Here is a 21,146-nt window from a genome sequence, read left to right on the forward strand (position 1 = left end):
CTTCAGTCTATTACCCTTCGAGAAAATTTCCTAATACTTGGCTGCAAACCCCTTCTTTCTTCAAGCCCTTAAGTAACCAGCTCCTTCCAGAAAACATTCCTGTGTTAATTTCCCTAAGAAATTTTTGCCCATGCCATCTTGTTTTTGAACTTTTATTGCATTTCTTTCAAGTTCCTTATGGAAGGAGCCAGTTCTTACGTGTTTGTGAAAGGCCATTTATATAGTCCCCAGACAGTAAGTAGTCAGGCACAGTCTGTAGGCAATAAATGCATCTCTCTAACCTTTCAGAAACCTTATCTTCCTTTAACATATTATCTTATCTTCTGCTTTCATTTCTCCTGTTTTCGACCCTCTGTTCTAGCCACTTTCCCACAATCTCTTAGTTTACATCGCTAAAATTAAAATTATCATCTGCTAGACTAACATGAAAGTACTTATCAACGTATAAAGGAGAAGTTAAGTTTTGTAAAGTACACTTAAAATGGTGTATTTAAAAAAAAGGATCAAATTAGTAGAGGTTGTATAAATGTAATGTAAGAGATTCAGCCTTCCTGCCACTGAAATTGTTTATGGTATTTTCCACCAGCTTGAGTAGGAGCAGGAGCTAATCCAAAATGGTCCTGACCAAGAATGGAGAATTTTATCTACCGTCTGCTTGGATAGCATCTTACTGCGTGTTTTACAGTAATATTTGATGTTCTGATGTCCATTTTGATTCTTCTTATCCAGATGTTCTGGGAACATAAAATAGATGTGGTTGCTATTTACATAGGATGTTTGCTCAGTGCTGGTATAAACTGCTGCTTTTCTACAGGCTGTGAAACAGAAATGCTGTCCTTGTGAAAAGCTCTGCAGAATTAACGGGGCTTGAAGTCTTGGGAAATCCTCTGGGTCCCTCGCTGCCCTCCCTCCTCCTTCCTCTCCTCTCCTCTCCTCCTCGGTATATGCTCTCTTCAGTTTTAGCTTCTGAAGATGAAAATCTTACCCCGATAGTGTCTTGTGGGTATTACAGTCTTGGATAAACAACATTTTTTGTAGGCTCTATTGGTCGTGTCAGGTTGTATTCTAGCCATTTTCACAGAAAACACCCTGAGGAGTCGCATACAACTCATCTGAAATGGTTTCCTATTTGGGATTGTTTAAGCATCCAACTCATATATATAAGTGTGTATATATATATATGTGTTTTTAAATCATCCTTTTGCACTGCTTTAACAGATTTGCTGTAGAAAATTGGTGCTAAAACCTGGTTCCATGTGTCATTAGGACTGTATTATTGTCTCTGTCATCCCAGTCCTCCACCCGAAATATTCACAGGAGGCTGGGAAGACTCATGCTGCAGTTCGGCGCAAGATCGGAAAACTGTTCCAGCGTGTGGCATCCATGCTGTGCTGTCTGTCTCGCTTTCTCACCCGCCCACCCCTCCCCACGGCTGCCTTGCTCAGGCCCATTCGCCTTTTCAGTGGCTGAGATAAGATGTCAATGAGAGGGGAGGGAGGGTTAGCAGAGCTGCCGGAGGAATTGATTCTTGTCTGCCTCTCCAAGCAGTCTGTCTGCGCAGCAGCACATGATACGGTTTTGCACAATACCCCGCTAATGCCCTAGTCAGCAGCTTCCAAGGGAAGAACTGTATTGAAAAAAAAATAATAGCAGTCCTCTGTGAGCTGCAGAGAGTGCATGGACCAGAGCTAAATTTGGAAAGCTAAAGCTTATTTCATGCAAGATTATTAGAATTATTTGGGTTTCCAAATGTGTGCTCACACACATGTACATATCACTGGCCAGCTTTTCCACGTGACTCGGCTGGATCCAAATGCAGTTGTTATTTATAGATGGCAAGAGCAGTGATGGCATTATCTTATAGCACTCCAGTCCTGAAATTACAGCACTCGTGTGCAGGGAGAGGGGGCCAGATGCCCTCTGTGAGAATTTAGGCAGGCTGCTCTTCTCTAAATGTCCATAGGATGAGGTGGTCACAAAGAACCCGTCCCTTCTTCCCCATTTCTTTTTTGTTTTCGGACAGAGAAAAGAAAGGTATTGAAAAACCAGTGTGGGCTGTGATTTCTACTGGCTTCTTCCCTAGATGCATGTAAAAAGCAATTAGCCACCTTCATTTTTTTTACGTCTCCCCTATTCCACAGATAACCTATTTTTACCCATGTAAAACCATAAACATTCCCCTGAAGACAAGGAAACAGCAATTTCTAATCTGTCTAAAACTAGTGTTCATACTTAGGTTTTTAAATAAAACAGTCTCGTGTTCAAAACCGCTGTGTGCTTGTAGCTCAGCTAATTGAACTGAGGCGTGTACGTGTGCACTGGAGCCGTGTCTTCGGATACCGCCTGTGCAGAGAAACAGCTGGCTGATTTCCGCCTCTGCAGAGTGCCGTAGCCTTGGTGCTGGGGCCAGACTCTGAGCTGCAGCAGGCAATTCATCTAGCTGGGGGAAGAACACAAAAGAAAACCAGATAAATGTCTGCCAAAAAAAAAAAAAAAAGAAAACCCAGTCAGATCAGATCCCTGGTCAGGTTCACAGGGTGGTCAGTGCAAAGAGATGCTTCAACACAGCTGGGAGCGTGCAAGCCACAGCAGGGCATGGGCACAGACAGCAGAAGACAGGGCTACCTGAAGGCAGTGCTGCTGCTGAACACTTTGGATCATGAAAATACAATCAAAATAATCTGAAGATCAGGGTAGGCTTATTTAGATGTTTCTTATTTTATGTGAACTTGAGTTTTCTATGTGGCCCTAATCGTAACAGAGCATAGATCATTTGCTAGTTTTGCTTTATTGGTAATAAATGAAATAAACATAGTGCACGTTGTGTCTTAAAGGGTATCGGAATGCCTTAACAAGAGCATCTGTGGCTCACAAAGTCTGCCTCTTTAATACAACCATGTTTGAGGTGAGAAATGTCCGTTAGCCCAATGGACAGAGCTAGAAGAAACGAACTTTCAGGGTACAGAAGCCCTTCTCTTGCTCAAATTAGTTACCAAGTTCCTAATGCAGCTTGGGAACAATTATTTGGCATTTAACTTTGGTATGTTAATTGAATGTTAATTAATTAAGCTGTTCTCAAGAAAAGGTGATTGGTACCAGAGGAGCAGAGCAGGTTGCTAGCAAAGGGAAGATGACAGGATTTGTGGGGTTGGTGGGACACAGAGGGAAAAAGAGAAGTAATGACTTTGTTAGAAAACTAATGCATTAACTGGGGGGTGAGATGGGAAACATCGCTGCCTTGAAATTGCAGTGCATGCACACGTCTGTCTGCTCTGTATTGTTCAAGCAGAAATAAGTAAGTTAAAAACTCCTGTAGGCGGAGTTTCTCTCTGCTGATGTCCTTAACTGTTTTCATGTTCAGCACATAGAGATTATTTTTTACGTAGCTCTAATATTCTTTCAGAATGAAAAACAAGATACAAGGATAGGGTCAGAGTGCTTTCAGCTTACTTCTGTTCAAGTACAAAGTTTGTATAATGTGAAAAATGGTCCTGCAAGCCCCAGCTTTGAAAACTAACTTTTTTTTCCTTCCACACTTAAAGAGAAGTTGGCAAAGGTTGTATTGCACTAATAGTACAAAAATAAAAAAATTCTGAGGACACCTGATAAAACATTCTTTTCCCATAAAAATGTAAAATAATGTAAAATGAAAGCAAAGAGCGAGACTGCAGAACCAAGAAGCAAAAGTTCCTAAAATAGCTTTTGGTCCTTCTCAGAAGTTCTGGCTGCGCAATGTTAACTTTGGAAACACGTTTCTGCTATAAATTTTGGTTGTGTGGTTTTTGTAATTTTTTTTCCCCCTTCTTGAAAGCCTCTCCAGATGTTTTACAGTTGTTGTTTGAAAATGTTCCATGGCAGGCCCTGAGACTGCGGGCACAGAGCAGTTACACCTTGATGTGGTGGTTGTGGTTTATCCTTGCAAAGAGAGGAAGGTGTATGATCCTCTCTGTTCTGGGACTCGTTCTGTCACAAATAGCGTGACTTTCAGCACATCACCTGCTCTCAGTTTCTTTCATCTTTAAAACTTAGCCAGCAAGCCGTGCAGCTGGATGGCCACTTCAGCAGTCTCTGCAGGAACTCCCCGCTCTCTAACTGCGATGTTAAGTATTTTTTACATTTCTTGTCTTTTTGGAATAATTATAAATACAAGCCAGATTCAATAATATTTTTCCGATGCTGGCTGTTTGATTGAAATTCCTGTGTTCACAATCATAGATTCATTTGATTGTAAAAGACTTCAAAAAGTTATCTGTGCTATGCCCCCTTGCCTGAAGAATCCCTAATGCCGTTCTTGCCGGATGTTTATCTGACCTTGCCTCGGCATCTCCATTCCTGGAGATTCTTCAACTTACCCCTTAAGGTATTTAGGAGTATTAGGATGCTCCTAATACCTAACCTGTGTCTTTTCTGTCTCTTTGTTGGGTTTTTTTGTGTGTGTGTGTGTTTCTACTGTGGATATGGATAATGCTTTGTTCCTTAGTAAATTGGAATACTGCTCTCATTTTTCTCTCTTCTAAAAAAAAAACCAAAAACAAAACAAAAAACCAAAACAAAACCACCAAACCCCCTACTCCATGCACCATCTTTTCTTGCAGGTTATATTGATAATATTTTTCCTAATCATTCTGATGACTTTTCTCCCCTTTCTGTGGTTGTACATTGTGGTGGGGTAGAGAGAAAGGAGAACTGTGCATCTTTCAGACTTGGCTTCCGCTCACGCAGCCGAGGTGGCTGGTTGAGTTTGCTGCGGCAGCATGGCACGGCTCAGCCTCTGCGCAGCTACTGCTTTCAGCTCCGCTTCCGTGAATTCCTGCCTTTGGAGATGTTCTCACCCTGTTGTTGGGAAGGTGCGCAAGTGTCGTACTTGGTACTTGTCCCTGCTGGATGTAGTTTCAGATCATTTCTCCAGCTTTTCAAGATGATTTCAACACCAAAATTCTGCAGTGAACTGATGCTTCTTTCCGGCTTATGCCATGTGTAAATTGACCCAGAACGTGTTCTAGCCCTTTATCCACCCACATCATGGATATCCATAAATGAAGCATTCGGTAATTTCAGACCCAGAACAAACTCCTGCAAAAACCCATCCGATGATGCTTGTTTCTATTACTGACTCTTGGTTTAATAGTTCAGTAAGCTTAAGTTTCCAGCCATTTTGTGTTGTGTTCAGCTAGACCTTATTTCCTTTGTTTATTTGAAAGAATGTCACGTAAAGCAGCACTGAAGCCTCACTAAAATCAAACTAATCTATGCTCAAGGTCTCTTGTCTGCTAGTGTAAAGAAAGTACAGAAGTGTGGCATGATTTGTTCCTGACAAATCCATTTCGGTTGCTACTCTTTTTTTTACTTTCCTCTTGGTCCTTTTGAATAGTTTGGGTATTTTTCACCAGCGGGAAACTGGACCTCCAATTCTGCAGTTATTCCTTTTCCTTTTTTGAAGACAGCCACTAGAGTTTCCCTTTTCCAGACTTTCATCATCGTACTGATCGTGCATGGATTCCCTGTGTTCAAACTCTGGTTAAATGCCTCTGGTATTTTTTTTCTGGCACTTTTGGGTGTTAGTGGTAGTGTTAGCTCAGGAGTTGTTTACAGTAGTAATTGGAGAGCTCAGTATGGATTAAGTGAAACTGAGCCTCTAACCTACAGGTCACCAGTTTGAATCTAGCCAAAGATGGGTTAAAGTGAGTCACTTCCATTTTTCGGATGCTTGTATTATGTGTGAAATCTGTTGATGACTAGAACTGGCATTACAAAATAAAAGTGTACAGCAGTAATGAAAGACGCTGTTGTTTGAAATCTAAGCAGTGAAACCAACAATTGGATGAGTAAGAAAACAAACAGTCTAATGCTATTGGAGTGCATTTCCTTTGGAAAGCCGTATCCAAGATTCACTTATTGGTGGCCTTTCACCAGCTTTGTCTTCTCTTTATAATGGGGCATGTTTTCAGATGTAGCAACGTGGGTACAGCTAAGCCTAAATGAGATGCTTACGTATTTTATCTGGATCCGTGCAGAGTGTTTTGTGCTTGCCAAATTGAGCCCTTGTTGCTATCTGTTGTAACGTATTACTTCAAAGTTAATGTAGTGAATCTGGTAAGATGCTCTGCCAAGTTTTGGCAAGTGTAGAAGGAAATTGGGGAATCCCGGTTCCACTGAAGTCATGGGATAAGGATAGCAGTATTCAAATCTGTGTCTCCAGCATGTACTATTCCAATTGGCAGGAGCTTTTGGGAAAGCCTATATATATGTGTGTGTGTGTCTTGAGAGGTATTTGTAAAGAGCTGAAAGTATGCCAAGGCAAGCTGGACCCATATTCAAGACCAGACTTGTATGTGGTGTCACTCTCATGCAGCAGCCTTGAAAGCACATGCTAGATAACTCTCAGGTTTGCAGTAAGGCTTTTATTGAATAAAACCTCTGTTAATTAATTAGATATTACATTCCGTTTAATTAGGCATTCCCTGCGTTATCTATTTTGCTACAAACCGGCGTGGTGTTTGTTTTTTTAATGATAATACATAACTGCATTCTAGACCCTACCGGGGCAAAGCTGGGTATTTCTGCAGGGGACAGCTGTAGCTATAGTAATGAAGGAGGCATTGGTGATAAAGGACATTACTTGGATATTAGTGGTAGAAACACGTATCATACCCTGTTTCACAGTGTTGAACCATGGCTGTTGACTTTGTGTTCCTGTTGGGAGTAGCGGGGCAGTTCACGCCTCCCAAAGCAGGGTTTGAGCCAGCCGCACCCTTTGCTCTGCTGGGGAATTCAGTTCCACGCAGTTCGCTGTGCGGCCGCTGGGACTAGCACTTTTTCGACCTGTGTGCATTTGCAGGTGCTACCAAAGATGCAACTTGCTCTCCTCACTACTCTACTAGTGGAGCAGGTTTGCGTTGGTACTTTTAACTTCAGATAAAATCAGTCCGTTTAATCCAACTTGTTTACTTGGACTGTTTAAGCTAACATCACTGATTTTGCCTGATGGAGAACAGCAAGTACAGTCCTCAGCTGCTCCAAAAAAGCAGCCAGCTGGGGTGTAAGCCTCCCAGGATGAGGTGGGAGCAAACACCTGGGAGCAAGCACGGGCTCTGTGCCATGGGCTCCATGCCGTGGGCCCCTGCATGCGGAGTGGGCATCTGCTGGCAGCCGGAGAGGAGGGGTGGACTCTGTGGGAACCGCTGCGAGTCCATGTTGAACAGCCAGACTGCTGAGAAATGACTGCTTCTGCTTTGTAATTGGCATTATATATACTCCTTTTGTGCTCTCGGCATTGAGGCAGATACAGAGCAGAAGCTTGTGTAATGATAGGGGTAGGGCTCGTCTGTCGCAGGGTTAGGACATATAGCGGTACCTGGAAAGAACTGAAGAGGAGGGGCAAACACGCATACTCTGAATCTCTCCTAATGAATAGTTACGTCCTATTTCCTTTGTGGCCTCACTTTCCTGCCCTGACTGACTGTCCGACGGGTTAGCCGGCCATTGCCAGGCTCTGCTGGAGTGTGTGAGGAGGACAGCTGGAGGAAAATCAATCCTTGAAATAGTTTGGGATGACTAGTTTCTCCTTCTCTCTCCATTTCCCAGCTCTTTAAAAGCAAAATGGCTTTAAAACATGAGGAAAACATCCGATTTACTGCTTCCCAAAATTGTGGACAAAGATTTCATCCTTTTAATGCAATTGAAGTTATTTTTCTAATACTACAGCACATTGAGCATTAGGTAGTTAACATTTTTAATATATTTTTCCAAACAGTATATAGTCTCCATTTTTCTGTGGAAAAAGAATAACATTCTTAAATAACCAAAACAATAGTTACTTCCACTCCTCTCCTCCTCTTCTCTGCTTCCCTTCCCACCCCACCAAATTATCTCACTGGATAATTTATAAAAACTGTATTTAGATTGCAGTCTATACAGAAGAGGATAGAAAGCCCTCGGTAGCTCTGTATTCCACTTATCTGGAATTCTCCATGTAAAAAATATGAATTTGTTTCTAAGAGCAATATAAAATAAATGGATGTGATCTGTGAAAAAATGCTGTATTTTCTTACTTAGGCTGTAAATATCTTTTCAGCCAAACACATTTCCTTCTGAGACACGAAACCAAACTAGCGAGACGGTGCTGAACAGATAGTTCTCCGAATCAAATTCCACTTATCTGGAATTCTCCATGTAAAAAATATGAATTTGTTTCTAAGAGCAATATAAAATAAATGGATGTGATCTGTGAAAAAATGCTGTATTTTCTTACTTAGGCTGTAAATATCTTTTCAGCCAAACACATTTCCTTCTGAGACACGAAACCAAACTAGCGAGACGGTGCTGAACAGATAGTTCTCCGAATCAAACTCCTCCTTTTTTCCTAATATTTTCATTGCAGTGAGTAAGAAATATGGGTCTGCCAGTCTGCCTATTGAACTATCTACTGCAGCTTAACTGCAGCAAGGAAGCGGTAATCCTATTGTGCTCCTCCAGCAGTCTCCCGGGAAGCAGAAGGCATTGAAATTACTGAGCTGTTGTCCTATCCCCTCCTCACCTGTCTTTGTGGCTGTAAATACAGCGTCTGCCTGTAAATAACAGTTTGCTGCACCTTTAAGCATGTTCCCTAACAAGAGGCGGCGATTTACTGAGGTGATAAGCTGTAACTAATACTAGGGTATCATAATAGGTAAATAGATTAGCACTGTGCTTCTCTGTATTTTGCTTTCTAGGGAGCCCACTGGCTCATTCACTCGGAGATGCTTACTACGGCACTTTGCACCGCACCGAGTTAAATCAGTCAGTTACAGGATTGCAGCTGTCGGTGCTGGTGTGGATGCAGCTAATGAAATGCATTAGTGAATCTGTGGGGTAACATTGATCGCTTAGCCTGTATTCCTTCCCCTTTCTGTTCCCTGGCCCAAAAGGGATTGTAATGGGCTGCACCAATATCCGATGCCATGGCTATAAACTATCCAGTTTATATCGCAGCTCAAAGCTGCATCATCAGCATCCATCACGTAATTGTTACAAGTACGCCGGCATCATTTGTCGTCAAGAAGTAAGAAGTAGCATGGGCAGCCTGGGCGTGATCCGTGGCTTCCCCCAGCTTGAGTTCCTTGGTTTTCTTAATGGAAGGGCCCGGCGCTTCCGAAGCGGTTGTGATGCTACTGCTAGGTGATGGGCACACACAGCTCTGAGGGACAGGAAGGTGCCATGGGGCGGGCAGCAGAGGCCTTTGTTTCCATACTGCCTGGCAGGTTTTTGGCACAAAAGGGCCCTCACAGGAGAGGAACAGTACTGGGGGATGTGGCCGGTCCTAATAATTGTGTCGCAAATCTTGTGATATTTGGCACGTTCTTAAAGACCTGGCTCCTAGAGGCGGGGGATTAAATAACAATTGCTTCCTTTCTCTTTCAAGCAAGGCTTAGCTCTGTGGTTGCAGAGAAATGCTTGAAATGTGACTCAGGCTGAAGGGGAAAAAAATAAATCTTTGCCTTCCAGCCCTCTTCCCTTTCCTTGTCCCCAGGATCCCAGCATGGATACACTGCCATGTCTTATGATTTTTTTCAATGAAAGTGTTTAAAACTATTGGACGCATCCAGAAGGACATAAAGTGTGGCCAACTGTGGGTGTGTGGGAGTATTTATGAGTATTTTAAGGAGAGGTTGGTCACATTCTGTGCTGAGACACACTCTTGCAACGTCTGGTCCTCTTCAGAGAAGGGAGAAACAAAAATGGGACTGGGTAGCAGCAAGCTGAATATCTCTGAACAGGTTTTTTTCTCTCGCTTCCTTAGGGAAACCCCTTGGGCTCCTCGTAATTGAAATTTCTCTTTATTTTTAAATCTTTCTGTTTTTCTCTATTTCACAAATGTGAAAGCTGAGGCTGTTCATTTCTGTGTTGGTTTCTTAATGCAGTCATCGGTAGCAAATCAGTATTGATCTATTCCTATGAATATACATCAACGCTTAAAGTAAAATGCAATCCCATTAAGAATGATACAGGTTTTGCAAATGGAGAAAAGTAGGTCAAATATTGCACCAAGCATCCCAGAGTGTGTCCCTTTAAGCCAAATAAATGTGTGAATACACTTAAACTGTCAGCACGTCATTTGATTGCCATTATTATGCATCTTTTGGCATGAGCTGGCAGAGCCCTCTGTGACTGAACAGGGGTTGAAAACGTCAATTCTGATGTATTTACCAGGTTGTATTTTACACCTGGGCTGCGTACGGGGGTGTGTGTGGGGTGCATGTTTAAGGATTTTTCCTTCCCCCCCCCCCCCCCCCCACCAGGCGCACGATGTGAAAGCAGGAAAGCCACATCATTATATGCAAGGGGCATGCAATGCAGCACAGGAACGCACGCGATTTAAATCCGATCATTAAACTGCCGCAGCAAGAGGCTGTGGGGGAAGGGGGCATCATTATATGCAAGGGGCATTGTAGCAATGCAGCACAGGAACGCGATTTAAATCCGATCATTAAACTGCCGCAGCAAGAGGCTGTGAGAGACGGTGTGGATGGTCCATCTGCAAAATCTGTGCTCCTGTTGTACAAGGAGGAGGGGCAGAGGGGGGAGAAAAAGCAGCTGCTTGGCTGTGCTATGAGAGGGAGAGACTGACTGTTGGCACCATCTGTAGCTGTCCTTTGTGCTTGCTGCTTTATCTGTTCATTATAGTATGATACTGAATTTCTCGTGCTTTGAGTGTAAATGAGTTGAGATGTGCCTAATACTGTCAGCATAAAAAGCAGTAACTAAGTACACTAAAGATGAATAGTGTAATCTGTAAATTCATTTTGAGTTTGTTTCATCTTGCTTGAATAGCCCAGGAAGTGATGTTCTCCAGAAGCCAGCTGTACCAGATGTGTGTGGGGGGTATATATTCATCTTACCAAGCGGAGAGCAGAGCAGTGGAGGCGGATGGGGCAGGGGAGAAGGGAGACCGCCCCAGCATTCGCAGCAGAGGAGAGCAGGCTCCGTTAGAGGGTTCTTGCTCCTGCTGAGCAGGGTGGAGGGGGACTGGTAACTCCTAAGGCGGCTACAAACATCTCTGTTTTCATTCCATGCACAAACACGGACGCAGGGAAGAGAGCGATTATTATACATGGTACATGAGTTGAAATGTCCCGGGGGAGGAAAGGTTAAACCTCTCTGTAATGAGTGCTGTGATAGGGATGAGTAAATTTGCTACGTTTTATACCTGCAGTCGCTTAGTTTCTAAAAACATGAGTCCTCTCCAGAGGACTTGTAGAATGAAACCATCCAGCTTATCTTGAGGACTTCTTTGTTCTTTGACGGTTTACACTGCACCTTTATAAACGTGTGTATCCGATATTGGTAATAATAATAATAACAACTCATTAAGATCTTCTCTTGTCTTCACCTCACCAAAGCAATGCTATCTCATTGGCATATTCCTTTTCCGGGAGTTACTCTGCTTTTTTTCCAAGCAGGTTTGGCTTTTGTTTGCAGATACATGCCCTCAGACCCATCGGGTTGTTGCTTTTTATCTTATTTGTCAAGTGCGTATAGGTGTGCAGAAGGAGCAGCTCCCTCCTCCCATCAAAGCCTCATTTAACATGGACGATTTCCATTTGACACTGTAGTAATTACGCTCGGTTGTGGAAGTGCTCAGCATCCACTATTACTCTGCGACGGCTGCATTTAGTGTTCGGCAGAACACTTTGTTCGTGTTTCTCAGAGCTCAAGTGGCCGTGGTGTGTGGGAAGAAACCCTGCGAGGCAGGGATTTGTATCTCCAGGCAGCTGGAAAAGGGGGAGGGGGGGTCTTTGTCACTGGCACATTAGTAATGATATGCCAGGGATAAAAGGTGAGTATAATTTGATCAAATGCTTGTTGACAGATTCCTTGGCTAATAGAGAAGCAGCTTAGACTGACACTCGTGCTGGAACGTTTCACAGAGCTCGGGGGAATGCTTTCTGTAGGCTACATGTGAGGCTGACAATTTCCGAGTGACCATATTTAGTTACATAAAGAAGCGGTGTCCCCTTTTTGTCACAGCAGAGCTCTGAAATGCCTCCCTAAACACCGCTCTTGACCTTCTGCTTGATAAATGCAATTAAATTACTACCTCTCCTTTGTCCAAATGTGTGATTAATTCACGGGAATGGCCCGGGCTTTAAGTATTTTTCTTGTGTGGCCATTAAACTTGAGAAATTCTGATTGTTTCTCGTACTGGTGAAAAATCGTATTTGTGGGTGTTCTTGGCAAAGCAGATTCCTTTTTTCCCCCCTACAAATACGACTTTACAATTAGTCTCTTTGGAATTTGTTCTAAGTATGTGTTAACAGTACCTGTGAGTAGCTACTGGAAAAAGGTGGTGGTGTACCCTGAAATGATAGTTTGCTACTGCTTATGATTATGTTATTTGGTGAAAAGACAACCATTAGAAAAATAAGAAATGAAAATAAAAGCCTCAATTTTAGAAAATTCTGCACTTGTCTCTTTTAAACCAGCAAGCCTAAAATTACATGTAGAGCTCTCCTACTCTGAACCGCTGTGGCAGCTTGGGTTTTGAGTAGCCTTCTGGTTCTCACCTACTTGTGCAATCTGTTGATTTGTGTTCGGTTCATAACACCTAACTAAGCACTTAGTTAAAAATTAAATACGAAGCATTTTCTTGTTCTGAGGGTTTTGTAAAGCATGCTTTAAAGAAGGAAAAACCCCAAGTGCTTCCACCTGAGAACGTTTCAACTGCAGAATTTTGCAATTCGTTCCGCGCTTCCACCTGAGAACGTTTCTTCAACTGCAGAATTTTGCAATTCGTTCCGGTGAAACTCTTCACTGTGTCATACCTTGGTGACTTTTTACCGGAGCCACTTCTGATGCTGGAATTAAACAGGCAGCTTTAAGGCTCAGACGGGTGTTGCTGGAGGCTTCAGCGGGGTGTCTCGGCTGGGTGCGCTCATGGGAGCCGGATTTCACCCACAGTCACTTTCTGGGGCTCTGCTTACTACAAAGCGGGTGGTTTCTCTAACAGGGGCTGGTCTTTTCTGAGTGTGGGTGCGTAAGGGAGAGGCCACGTTTTCAGGGATGATGACCCCTTTCATGTCTTCAGAGGGAGTTGCAAGCTTTTCATCCCTCTAGGAAATCTCTGCATCTTGGTAGTTCATTAGCGTGATTTTTCTGTAAGCACAGAATTACCCTCATTGACCAGAAGATTAGGCACATAATGGAAATACACATTTAGGGGTTGTGCTGGGTCAAATACAGATTTAAGTACCTAACTTTGTATCCATACATTAGTGTGGCCATATTCTCCTGTTTATCTATTCAAGACTGGTAGCTGATAGCAGTTTTGGAAATGAATTCCTGCACATGGGTTTCTCTTTGTGCCTCTCCAATTAATCTTTTGCACAAAAATAGCTGAACAGAAAAGAGATCTTGTTGTTCTTTGCTCCCCTCTGTGAATGATGTCTTCTGTATGTTTTTGTTACGTTTCTATTAGTGTGAAATGAATTCTTTGGCGTCTTTTCACTTACCACAGTTATCCCATGTCCTTGTGCCTCATCCATTCTTCATCTCTGTGCCGCTCAGCTCAGACAAGTTCTCTCGTGCCTCCTGGGCTGTGCAGAATGTTTGTAACTTGTGTAAAAACATTATAATGATAGTGTAGGGCAATTACAGACTCAGTCTGATAGGATAATAATGTGAGTGGTGGTTCGTGGACAAGCTTTTTGCTCCTGGGGTTTGTCTGTTGGGATTGTGACTCCTGTTACAGTAGCTCGCATCTGCGCTCGGCTGTGCCGGTTCTTCAGTTGTGCGCTTACTGTCATTGTGTTCTGTTTGCGCAGCGCTGCTTTCGTCGTGGTGTGAGGAGCTGGGACGGCTCTTGCTGCTTCGCCACCAGAAAAGCCGGCAGAACGATCCTCCAGGGAAGCTACCCATGCAACCCCCCATGAACTCTATGAGCTCCATGAAACCCACCCTCTCTCATAGGTGAGTCTCAGCCCAGTCCGTAGGAGTGGCAGCCTGTACCGATGTACTGCATGACAGATCTGTTAATTGAAATGCTTGTTACCTTTGACGGAGGTAGCTACACTGTTTCATGCACTGAACAGCACTACAGCCAACAGGGAATCTGTAATTACAGCAAGTACTAAATAAACTCAGGTTTTGTCTTTGCTATTGCCTGGTGCACGGTGAAGTGGCACTTCCATCTTCAAATCTGTGCTCAGATCAAGTGGGCTTGCTTTCAAACTTCAAGTTGCGCCCTGGAGATGAACTTGTACCACGTCTCTCACCAGACATTTTCCTACTGTTTATTTAAATACAACTGGCTTTTCTTGAGGTTGAAAACATTTCATTGATGTTCTGTTTTGTAAGTGTCCTTAGAAATGCATTGTATACAAAGCAATTGTATACTGGGCATAGCCATAGATGGGAGAATGTCCTATACCACCTTATATCAGGTGAGGGTCACAAAGCACTTCTGTTAATTTAGAGAAAATGTGAGCATTAAAGGACACTAGAAGAAGCTGAAGATGTGAAGCCTTTGATTACCAAATTACGTGGGGGAGCAGTATTTGTATTTCTTGTCTGCAGAGCCTAGGTCAAGGCAAAAGCTGAAGAGTAAGTGTAGACAGGATTAAACGTTCATTTCATGCTTTATGTTTCCGGGAGGTTTTTTTAAGGCTTTCTTTCCCTCAGCATCACATTAAAGAAATCACAAATAGTATAAATTTTTTTAGTGTAGGGCACTTTTGTTCATAAAGGATTACAAGAGTGCGGATGAGGCTAAATTCTTTGTACCTAGATTCCATGGTAGCGTAAGTAACTTGAACTTTTGTGTTAGAATGGAGCTTAGGGACATCTTTGTACCAGTGCATTTGCATGTGTGGATTCATCTGGAAACCACTTTTGGGTTTGGGTTGGGGTTTTTTTTTTTCCTTATTTTTGTTGTATTTATGGGAAAACCATGCAAACGTTATGCCTTTTATTACAGCCCTTGAGAATAGTTTTTTGTAGTATAACTAGTATAATATCACTGACTTTCAGAGTAGCTGGATTGCCTCTTTTTTCAGTTGCCTATGAAATGATCGATTGTAAACACACTTAAAAAAACCCAGAAAACCTTTTATTCTAAAATAACTTATTTTTACACCTGGGGGGAAAGCTTTGCAGAAGCCGAGGTGAAATTAGCGGCCAGTCTGCAGAGAAATTGTGGTGCAGTGTATACGCTCTCCTAGGTGTAGTTTTGTAGTTTTTAGATGCCTGATTCTCATCCGGCCTTTTAGCCTCTGTTCCCCTAGAGTCTATAAAGTAAGGATGAAAGCACTGTTCTATCTTACAGAGGCTGTGTGCTACATTATTAGATAAGATAGGCACAACTCTTTTCTTTCATGGCAGTTTTCCACTAAAACTCTGTCACATGTCAAAAAATAAATACTTTCTTCTGCTAAACCTAAATACCAGCATTTCTGGCAATACTGGGGTACCCAATATTCTACCTAATAGTAGAACATCCTGCCCAGTATCAAACAGTCCCTGTAAATTAAGTATTACCCTTGAAATGCTTTACTAAGGAAGACACTGGGCGTCAGTTCTAAATTACTGCTGTTTGCCCATGAGATGCCCCTCTAGAAACATAATTTCTGTGGCATAACTTCTTATCTATAATAGCTGCAGCAGCCTCTTAGGGGTTTGGAATACCTGCATCGCTGCTTCGGTGTGCGCTGTTGTCTCATCTGTAGTTTAGCTATAGCCATGACTGCTCAAAATCTCTCAGGTGGTACATTAGAATGAGACATCTTGTAGCTCTCCAACTTCTTTTTCCAACTGGAACTGTTTATTTTCATGGAAGTTTTGTAATCAGTCTGTAAGACAGTAGTGAAGTATAGGGTGAAGAAGAATTGAGGTTTGTTTGAATTAAACAAAAGATGAAAAGCCATTAAGTACGATCCCAGTGATAAAAGTTGTTGATGAAGCAACATTTGTATTTGCATTAGATTACATTTAGGTCAAAAGCTTAGTATTAAAGTTCGCAGTATCTTACCTCTAATTCACAAGGTTTTTGTGTGAATTCAAACAACAAAAAAAAAAGTATGCTTTGCATTTCCTACAAGATACTAATGTAGCCAGCTACTTCAAGTTTTGTAAAAGAATTAGATATTAGATTAGAACAACCAAGAGCATATTCAAGAACCTTATGTAGCTTAACAGAGGGGATATAGGATATATGTCAGCTGCTGAATATCACTAGACAAAAAAACCTCTTCCCCTGTCATTGGACTATCTTGAGTACTTCACACAGAGCTTTTTCTGCTGTTACTTTACTAGCAACAAAATTGCCCAGAACTCTAGTCAGGGACTAGAATCCCAATGTACCTGGCACTGCAGAAACGCAGCTGCTTAGTCTCAAAGTTGAAACAGGGCTCGGCTAGTTAAAATAAATTCTGACTCAAGAATGTATCGCAAGAATCTAAATCTAAGGATTCATATTTAAGAAACTGGGGGCACGTACACTGGAGGGAATTCAGGTATGGCCCATTTTAGGGACAACCTTTTATTTTTAAAAAGCTAATTGAGTTGTGGGAGAAAACTGAAGTAGACAGATCAAGGAGAGCTTTGATAGTGATACTGTTGATCGATGAACAGAGAGAACAGAATAGAAGCCATACAAGGATGTGCACACACGCAACATGCTTTCAGAGTAGGGACTGTATTGTGCTAATTTCTTTCTAAATTTAGTTTTTCATTAACAGAACGGTTGAGTGTGGCATATAGAACAAAAATTCAGCTAAATACCTACTTCCTAATGTAGGGCGGTTGGCTGGGCTGCAAACTCCTGTGCTTTATGAACAGCATGAGCACTGGATTCTCAAAAAAAACCCCTCAACCTTTTTTTTTTTTTTTTTTTTTTTTTTTTTTTTTTTTTTTTTTTTTTTTTTTTTTTTTTTTTTTTTTTTTTTTTTTTTTTTTTTTTTTTTTTTTTTTTTTTTTTTTTTTTTTTTTTTTTTTTTTTTTTTTTTTTTTTTTAAATTCAGTGCAGTGTAATAATAGCTCAAACTTGAATGTGGGACTCACTGATTTTGGGGTGGGGTTTTTTTAGTTTTATTTTTAGACTTTTTTACCGATTCATGTGGGTAAACGTCACTCCTGTACTGAAGGACCAGTATGAGACCTATCCACCTCCGTAATCCTCTATAACTTCTAATTTAAGTCCTACTTAAAGGATTTATGGGGGACTTGAGGAGACCCGGTAGTCTTTGGGCTGGCCCTTCTGCATAGAAGTGAAATTGCACGCTTTCTAGCTTGCGGGGAGTAATGTAGCTTCTTTGTGTTGTAGTTTTCCAATCTGACATAATGTCTGTAATAACAGATACTACTCAAGGTGGCTGATTTTTTACTTTTAAACTAATTTAAGGTCTTTGGCAAATGCTGTTATGCAAGTACAAATTACTGTCGTCATACACCTTCCTTTGCTTTGATTGAGTTCCTACTTAACACTCCGTTGCATTAAGTGGTGGACCTTTACACGTGGATCAAATTGAACCTTGGTTGAAATGGGTACAGTTTCTGTCGATCCCGGCAGGAATTGCACTGTAGTTCAGTTTAAGGTGGATCTGACCCGTGCAAGCCCTAGGGCGCTTCTCATTTCCTGCATAGCTTGTAGTAAAGCTTACTTTGTCAACAAAAACACCTGAAAATAGACAGCTGCTAGTTGCAGTTCAGTATCTTGTCATGAGTGTTCATCGGGTTCTTACTGTCTTCTCTCTTGCTCCAGATTTTGGTCTTCTGTATTAATTGCCAGCTGTCTTGCAGTTAGTGACCAAAGGGTAGTAATGTCTGTATAGGGCAGTCAAGATGGATGAAAAATATGAAGAAAAAATTACTTTTATCACAAATTACTTAGTGCCAGAGGTTTTGAGAAAATTAAACAGTAGATCAAATTAAGTACTAATTCAATATTACGGTAGGTGCTTTATTTATTATCATTACTGTTTTATGTTCAGGCAATTGCCATAAATACCTTTTATTGGTTAGACTTGCTTTACAAGGGTGCTTATTTTTAGTGTTTGTTTTGTCCCTTTTTTTCTTCCAATTTAAACTTTACTAAGAGCTGAACTTTCAACACTGGTAGGAGCTCTTGGAAAAGAATGATAATTCTGTGTCTGAATTTTTACTGCGTGGTTAGGATTGGCTCTTACATCGTTTGTTAAGAATCAGGAGTGATCTGGCTATAACGTACCAGCAGAAACAGTGTCAGAGTTTCTGCAAAGGTTGCTGCCTTTTCAATTTTGCCATCATAGGCGGCTTTGACCGATGGTGATAGTCACTTTAAAAATGTCTGGATGAGAGAAATGGTTGAAGTGAAAGGTCAGGTGCAGCATATACACACTTTTACAAAAACAAGCATGTTGTGCATGTTTTATACATCAGCTTGAAGTCGGGGATCACTTCATTACTGCATGTGGCTGTGGCGTACAGGAACAATCTTCGAAAAAGAATTCAAAACTCTTTAGGTGAAAGATAAGATTGTTTCAAAGCCTTTTCATCTTTCTGTTTGTGAAGTTGTGAAATAAATATAATTAGGGACTGAACAGATGGTAAATCCCTAATATAAGAGAATATACCCAGTAAAGCAACCTGTGTTACTCCTGAATCTGCAAGAGCAGCCTCTCTCTTTCTTCTGTCTTCCATTCTGCCAAGAAATGTTAAAATCCACCGTCAGGAGAAAATAAGGGAAAAGTTCACAATCTGAAAGTGTTTCTGCGGAAGTGCCATTTTCTTAAAGAAAAAAAAAAAACCCTCAAGATTTGTTCAGAACAGTATTAAGTGAGGCCCCTGATGCTCTAAGCATTGTAAAGACAAAACTAATTGCTCGAAAAGACTGTCCCAAGACTTGTTTGCCCATCTTGTCCTCTAAGTGAAACCACTGATACTAGTTTTAGCGCATACACTGATTATGGGGAGGAGGTGGAAGAAAATCTTGAAAGAATGTTGAAGCTAAAAGCAAATGATTAGTACTGTAGTTGAAAACTGATAATGTTGTAACCATTAGCTGTTAATAATGAAACCTGTAATATTTTCATGTGAAAAACCTGCATTTCATTTTAGGTGAGATAAGTTTGTGGTCAATTCTTGTGGTAACAGGAGAGACTGAGAGATGTAATCTCTGAAAACAATAATGGGCAGCGTAACTTCTCTTCAAATATATATTCTTCACATGCTTGGTAAAAGGTATAGGATAAGGATCATCTTTTATTGTGTGTACAGCACCTTGCATAGCTGTGAAAATAGGCCTTCTGTATTGATTAGAGAGTCAAAGTGAGTGCTATTGCAATAAGAATAATATGTAGCAACACAACTACTATACTTTTGTGGGTTTTTTTTCTGATAAGTACATGTAAGTGTTATGTACTCTACGTTTTTTCCTCTAAGCATTGTATATACTAGATAAAGTTCTGGGGTTTTGTGATTTTTTTTTTTTTAATTAGAAAGTGTCAGCTGGTATTTTTAAAAATCCTGATAAAGACTAGGAAAATATTATTTAAGGTATGTCTGCTGACTGAGGCAAAATCTGACCTTCTCAGGCTTTGTCCTGTTTATGCTGGTTTTTAAAATACGATAACTAACGCCTTTGAAAAGACAGCTATCATTTTCATGTTTGGGCCATATTGAACATCCAATTCCTGAAAATGTCTAATTGATTGCAGTTTACTGTTTAGTGATAATCACAATAGTATCGTGCTCTTTACATGAGGGCTGCTCTCAAAAGCAGATGATTCGTGCTGAGTCTAGGTGATTTTCCTCTTCAGTGTGTTGGGAAGGTTCCCTCTGTCACTTGTTCTCAATGAAACCAACTCATTTCTGATGGCACTGGAGTTAAAAATCATTCAGCTGTGGCAACACCCCTGGTTTTTACCAATTTTGACTGTCAGCACGATAACTGCGTGGTGTCACTGAAAGCTATACTTTGCCTAGCTCTTTGATGCAAAACTCATTAAAATCATCGGGAGTCTTTTAGCTGGATTGAGTACCTTTGGACAGGGAACCACCAGAACTGAGTCGGTGCCCTTCAACCACTGCAGCGTCAGGTCCACGTGTGAGGTTTAGCAGTCCTTTCCACGTACCGAAGGGCTGGGGGAGGGACAGCCCGTGGTTCACGCAGGGTGAGTGCAGTGTGAGTAGCTGTTCGCTGGCTACCCACGCTGTTAGCATCCTGCTCCAGCCCGCCTGCCAGGAGGTGACATGGCTTCTAAGCAGGGAGGGAGTTTTACAGTCTGGCGACGTTTTCAATTTTCAGTGGAGTGGGGGGAAAAAAAAAAATCACTGGCATAAATGATGGCAAATACCTTGTCTTTTTTAAAGATGTTTGTTCTTTTGGGATAATTTGGCGACAGGAGCACGGATGTGTATTTTGTCTAAAACCTGGTATTTTTCTTGATGCCTTTTCTTTACACGTGTCTGTCATTCGTTCACTTAGATGAAAATGTGGCCCTCCACAGGATTTCCCCGTAAATAGATTACAAAAGGAGTGAATTCCTGATACACGATTTTGTCATTTTTTTTTATCCCTGCTATTCCCATACACTTGGGTTCTCAAGTCTCTTTAGTATCACAGTGGGAAGAAAAGGAAATAGTCATTACTATTTGCAGTGATGGAGGGCTTTTCTAATGGTTTCCCTAAAATAAAATGAGTTAGAATTTCTTGCTAAAACATTCCTGACTGGTTTTCGCTAGAGATGACAACAAAGCCCGCTCAATAGACAAGAGCACATCAACAACCTGTGCCGATGGGTCGGTGACATTAATTAGATACTGACAGTGCCTTTAGCAGGAATCGGTGGTTTCTTCCCGCGAGAGGGCTGTTCCAGGAATGAGGACTAGCACACCAGCCGGGGCATCTTCTTGAATGTCCTCGTCTCCACCAAGCTGAGAACGCGGGGAAGGTACCACGGTCTGTTTATGCTCTCCGTTCCCACTTACCACGTCAGGGGAGATACGATGTGATGGTTTGTTTGCCCGTGTCACTCTGTCGGCAACAGCATTTCCAAACAACTTTGACAGGCAGAGTGTCGGAGGCGGCTCGGGGAGACGTTTCTCAGACCTGCCCTGCGTGTGCCACGAAGCGCAGCCGTTCCTCACCGGAGAAGTCGTTTGCCCGGGCTCCCCCTTGCCCTGCCCGGCCCGCTCCG

General features: G+C 41.8%; 1 protein-coding gene across 6 annotated transcripts in view; it reads left to right on the forward strand.

Moving 5' to 3' along the window:
- ZMIZ1 (zinc finger MIZ-type containing 1) overlaps nt 1-21,146 on the forward strand; it is a 318,248-nt gene that overhangs the window by 247,334 nt on the left and 49,768 nt on the right. For all 6 annotated transcript variants that reach the window (XM_009275432.2, XM_009275436.2, XM_009275435.2 and 3 more), the window contains one exon: nt 13,800-13,944. In XM_009275432.2, coding sequence (XP_009273707.1) covers nt 13,800-13,944 — 145 coding nt within the window. The remainder of the gene's footprint in view (nt 1-13,799; nt 13,945-21,146) is intronic.

This window comes from Aptenodytes forsteri, unplaced genomic scaffold (assembly GCF_000699145.1).
Source record: "Aptenodytes forsteri isolate BGI_AS27 unplaced genomic scaffold, ASM69914v1 Scaffold353, whole genome shotgun sequence".
Classification (NCBI taxonomy): domain Eukaryota; kingdom Metazoa; phylum Chordata; class Aves; order Sphenisciformes; family Spheniscidae; genus Aptenodytes; species Aptenodytes forsteri.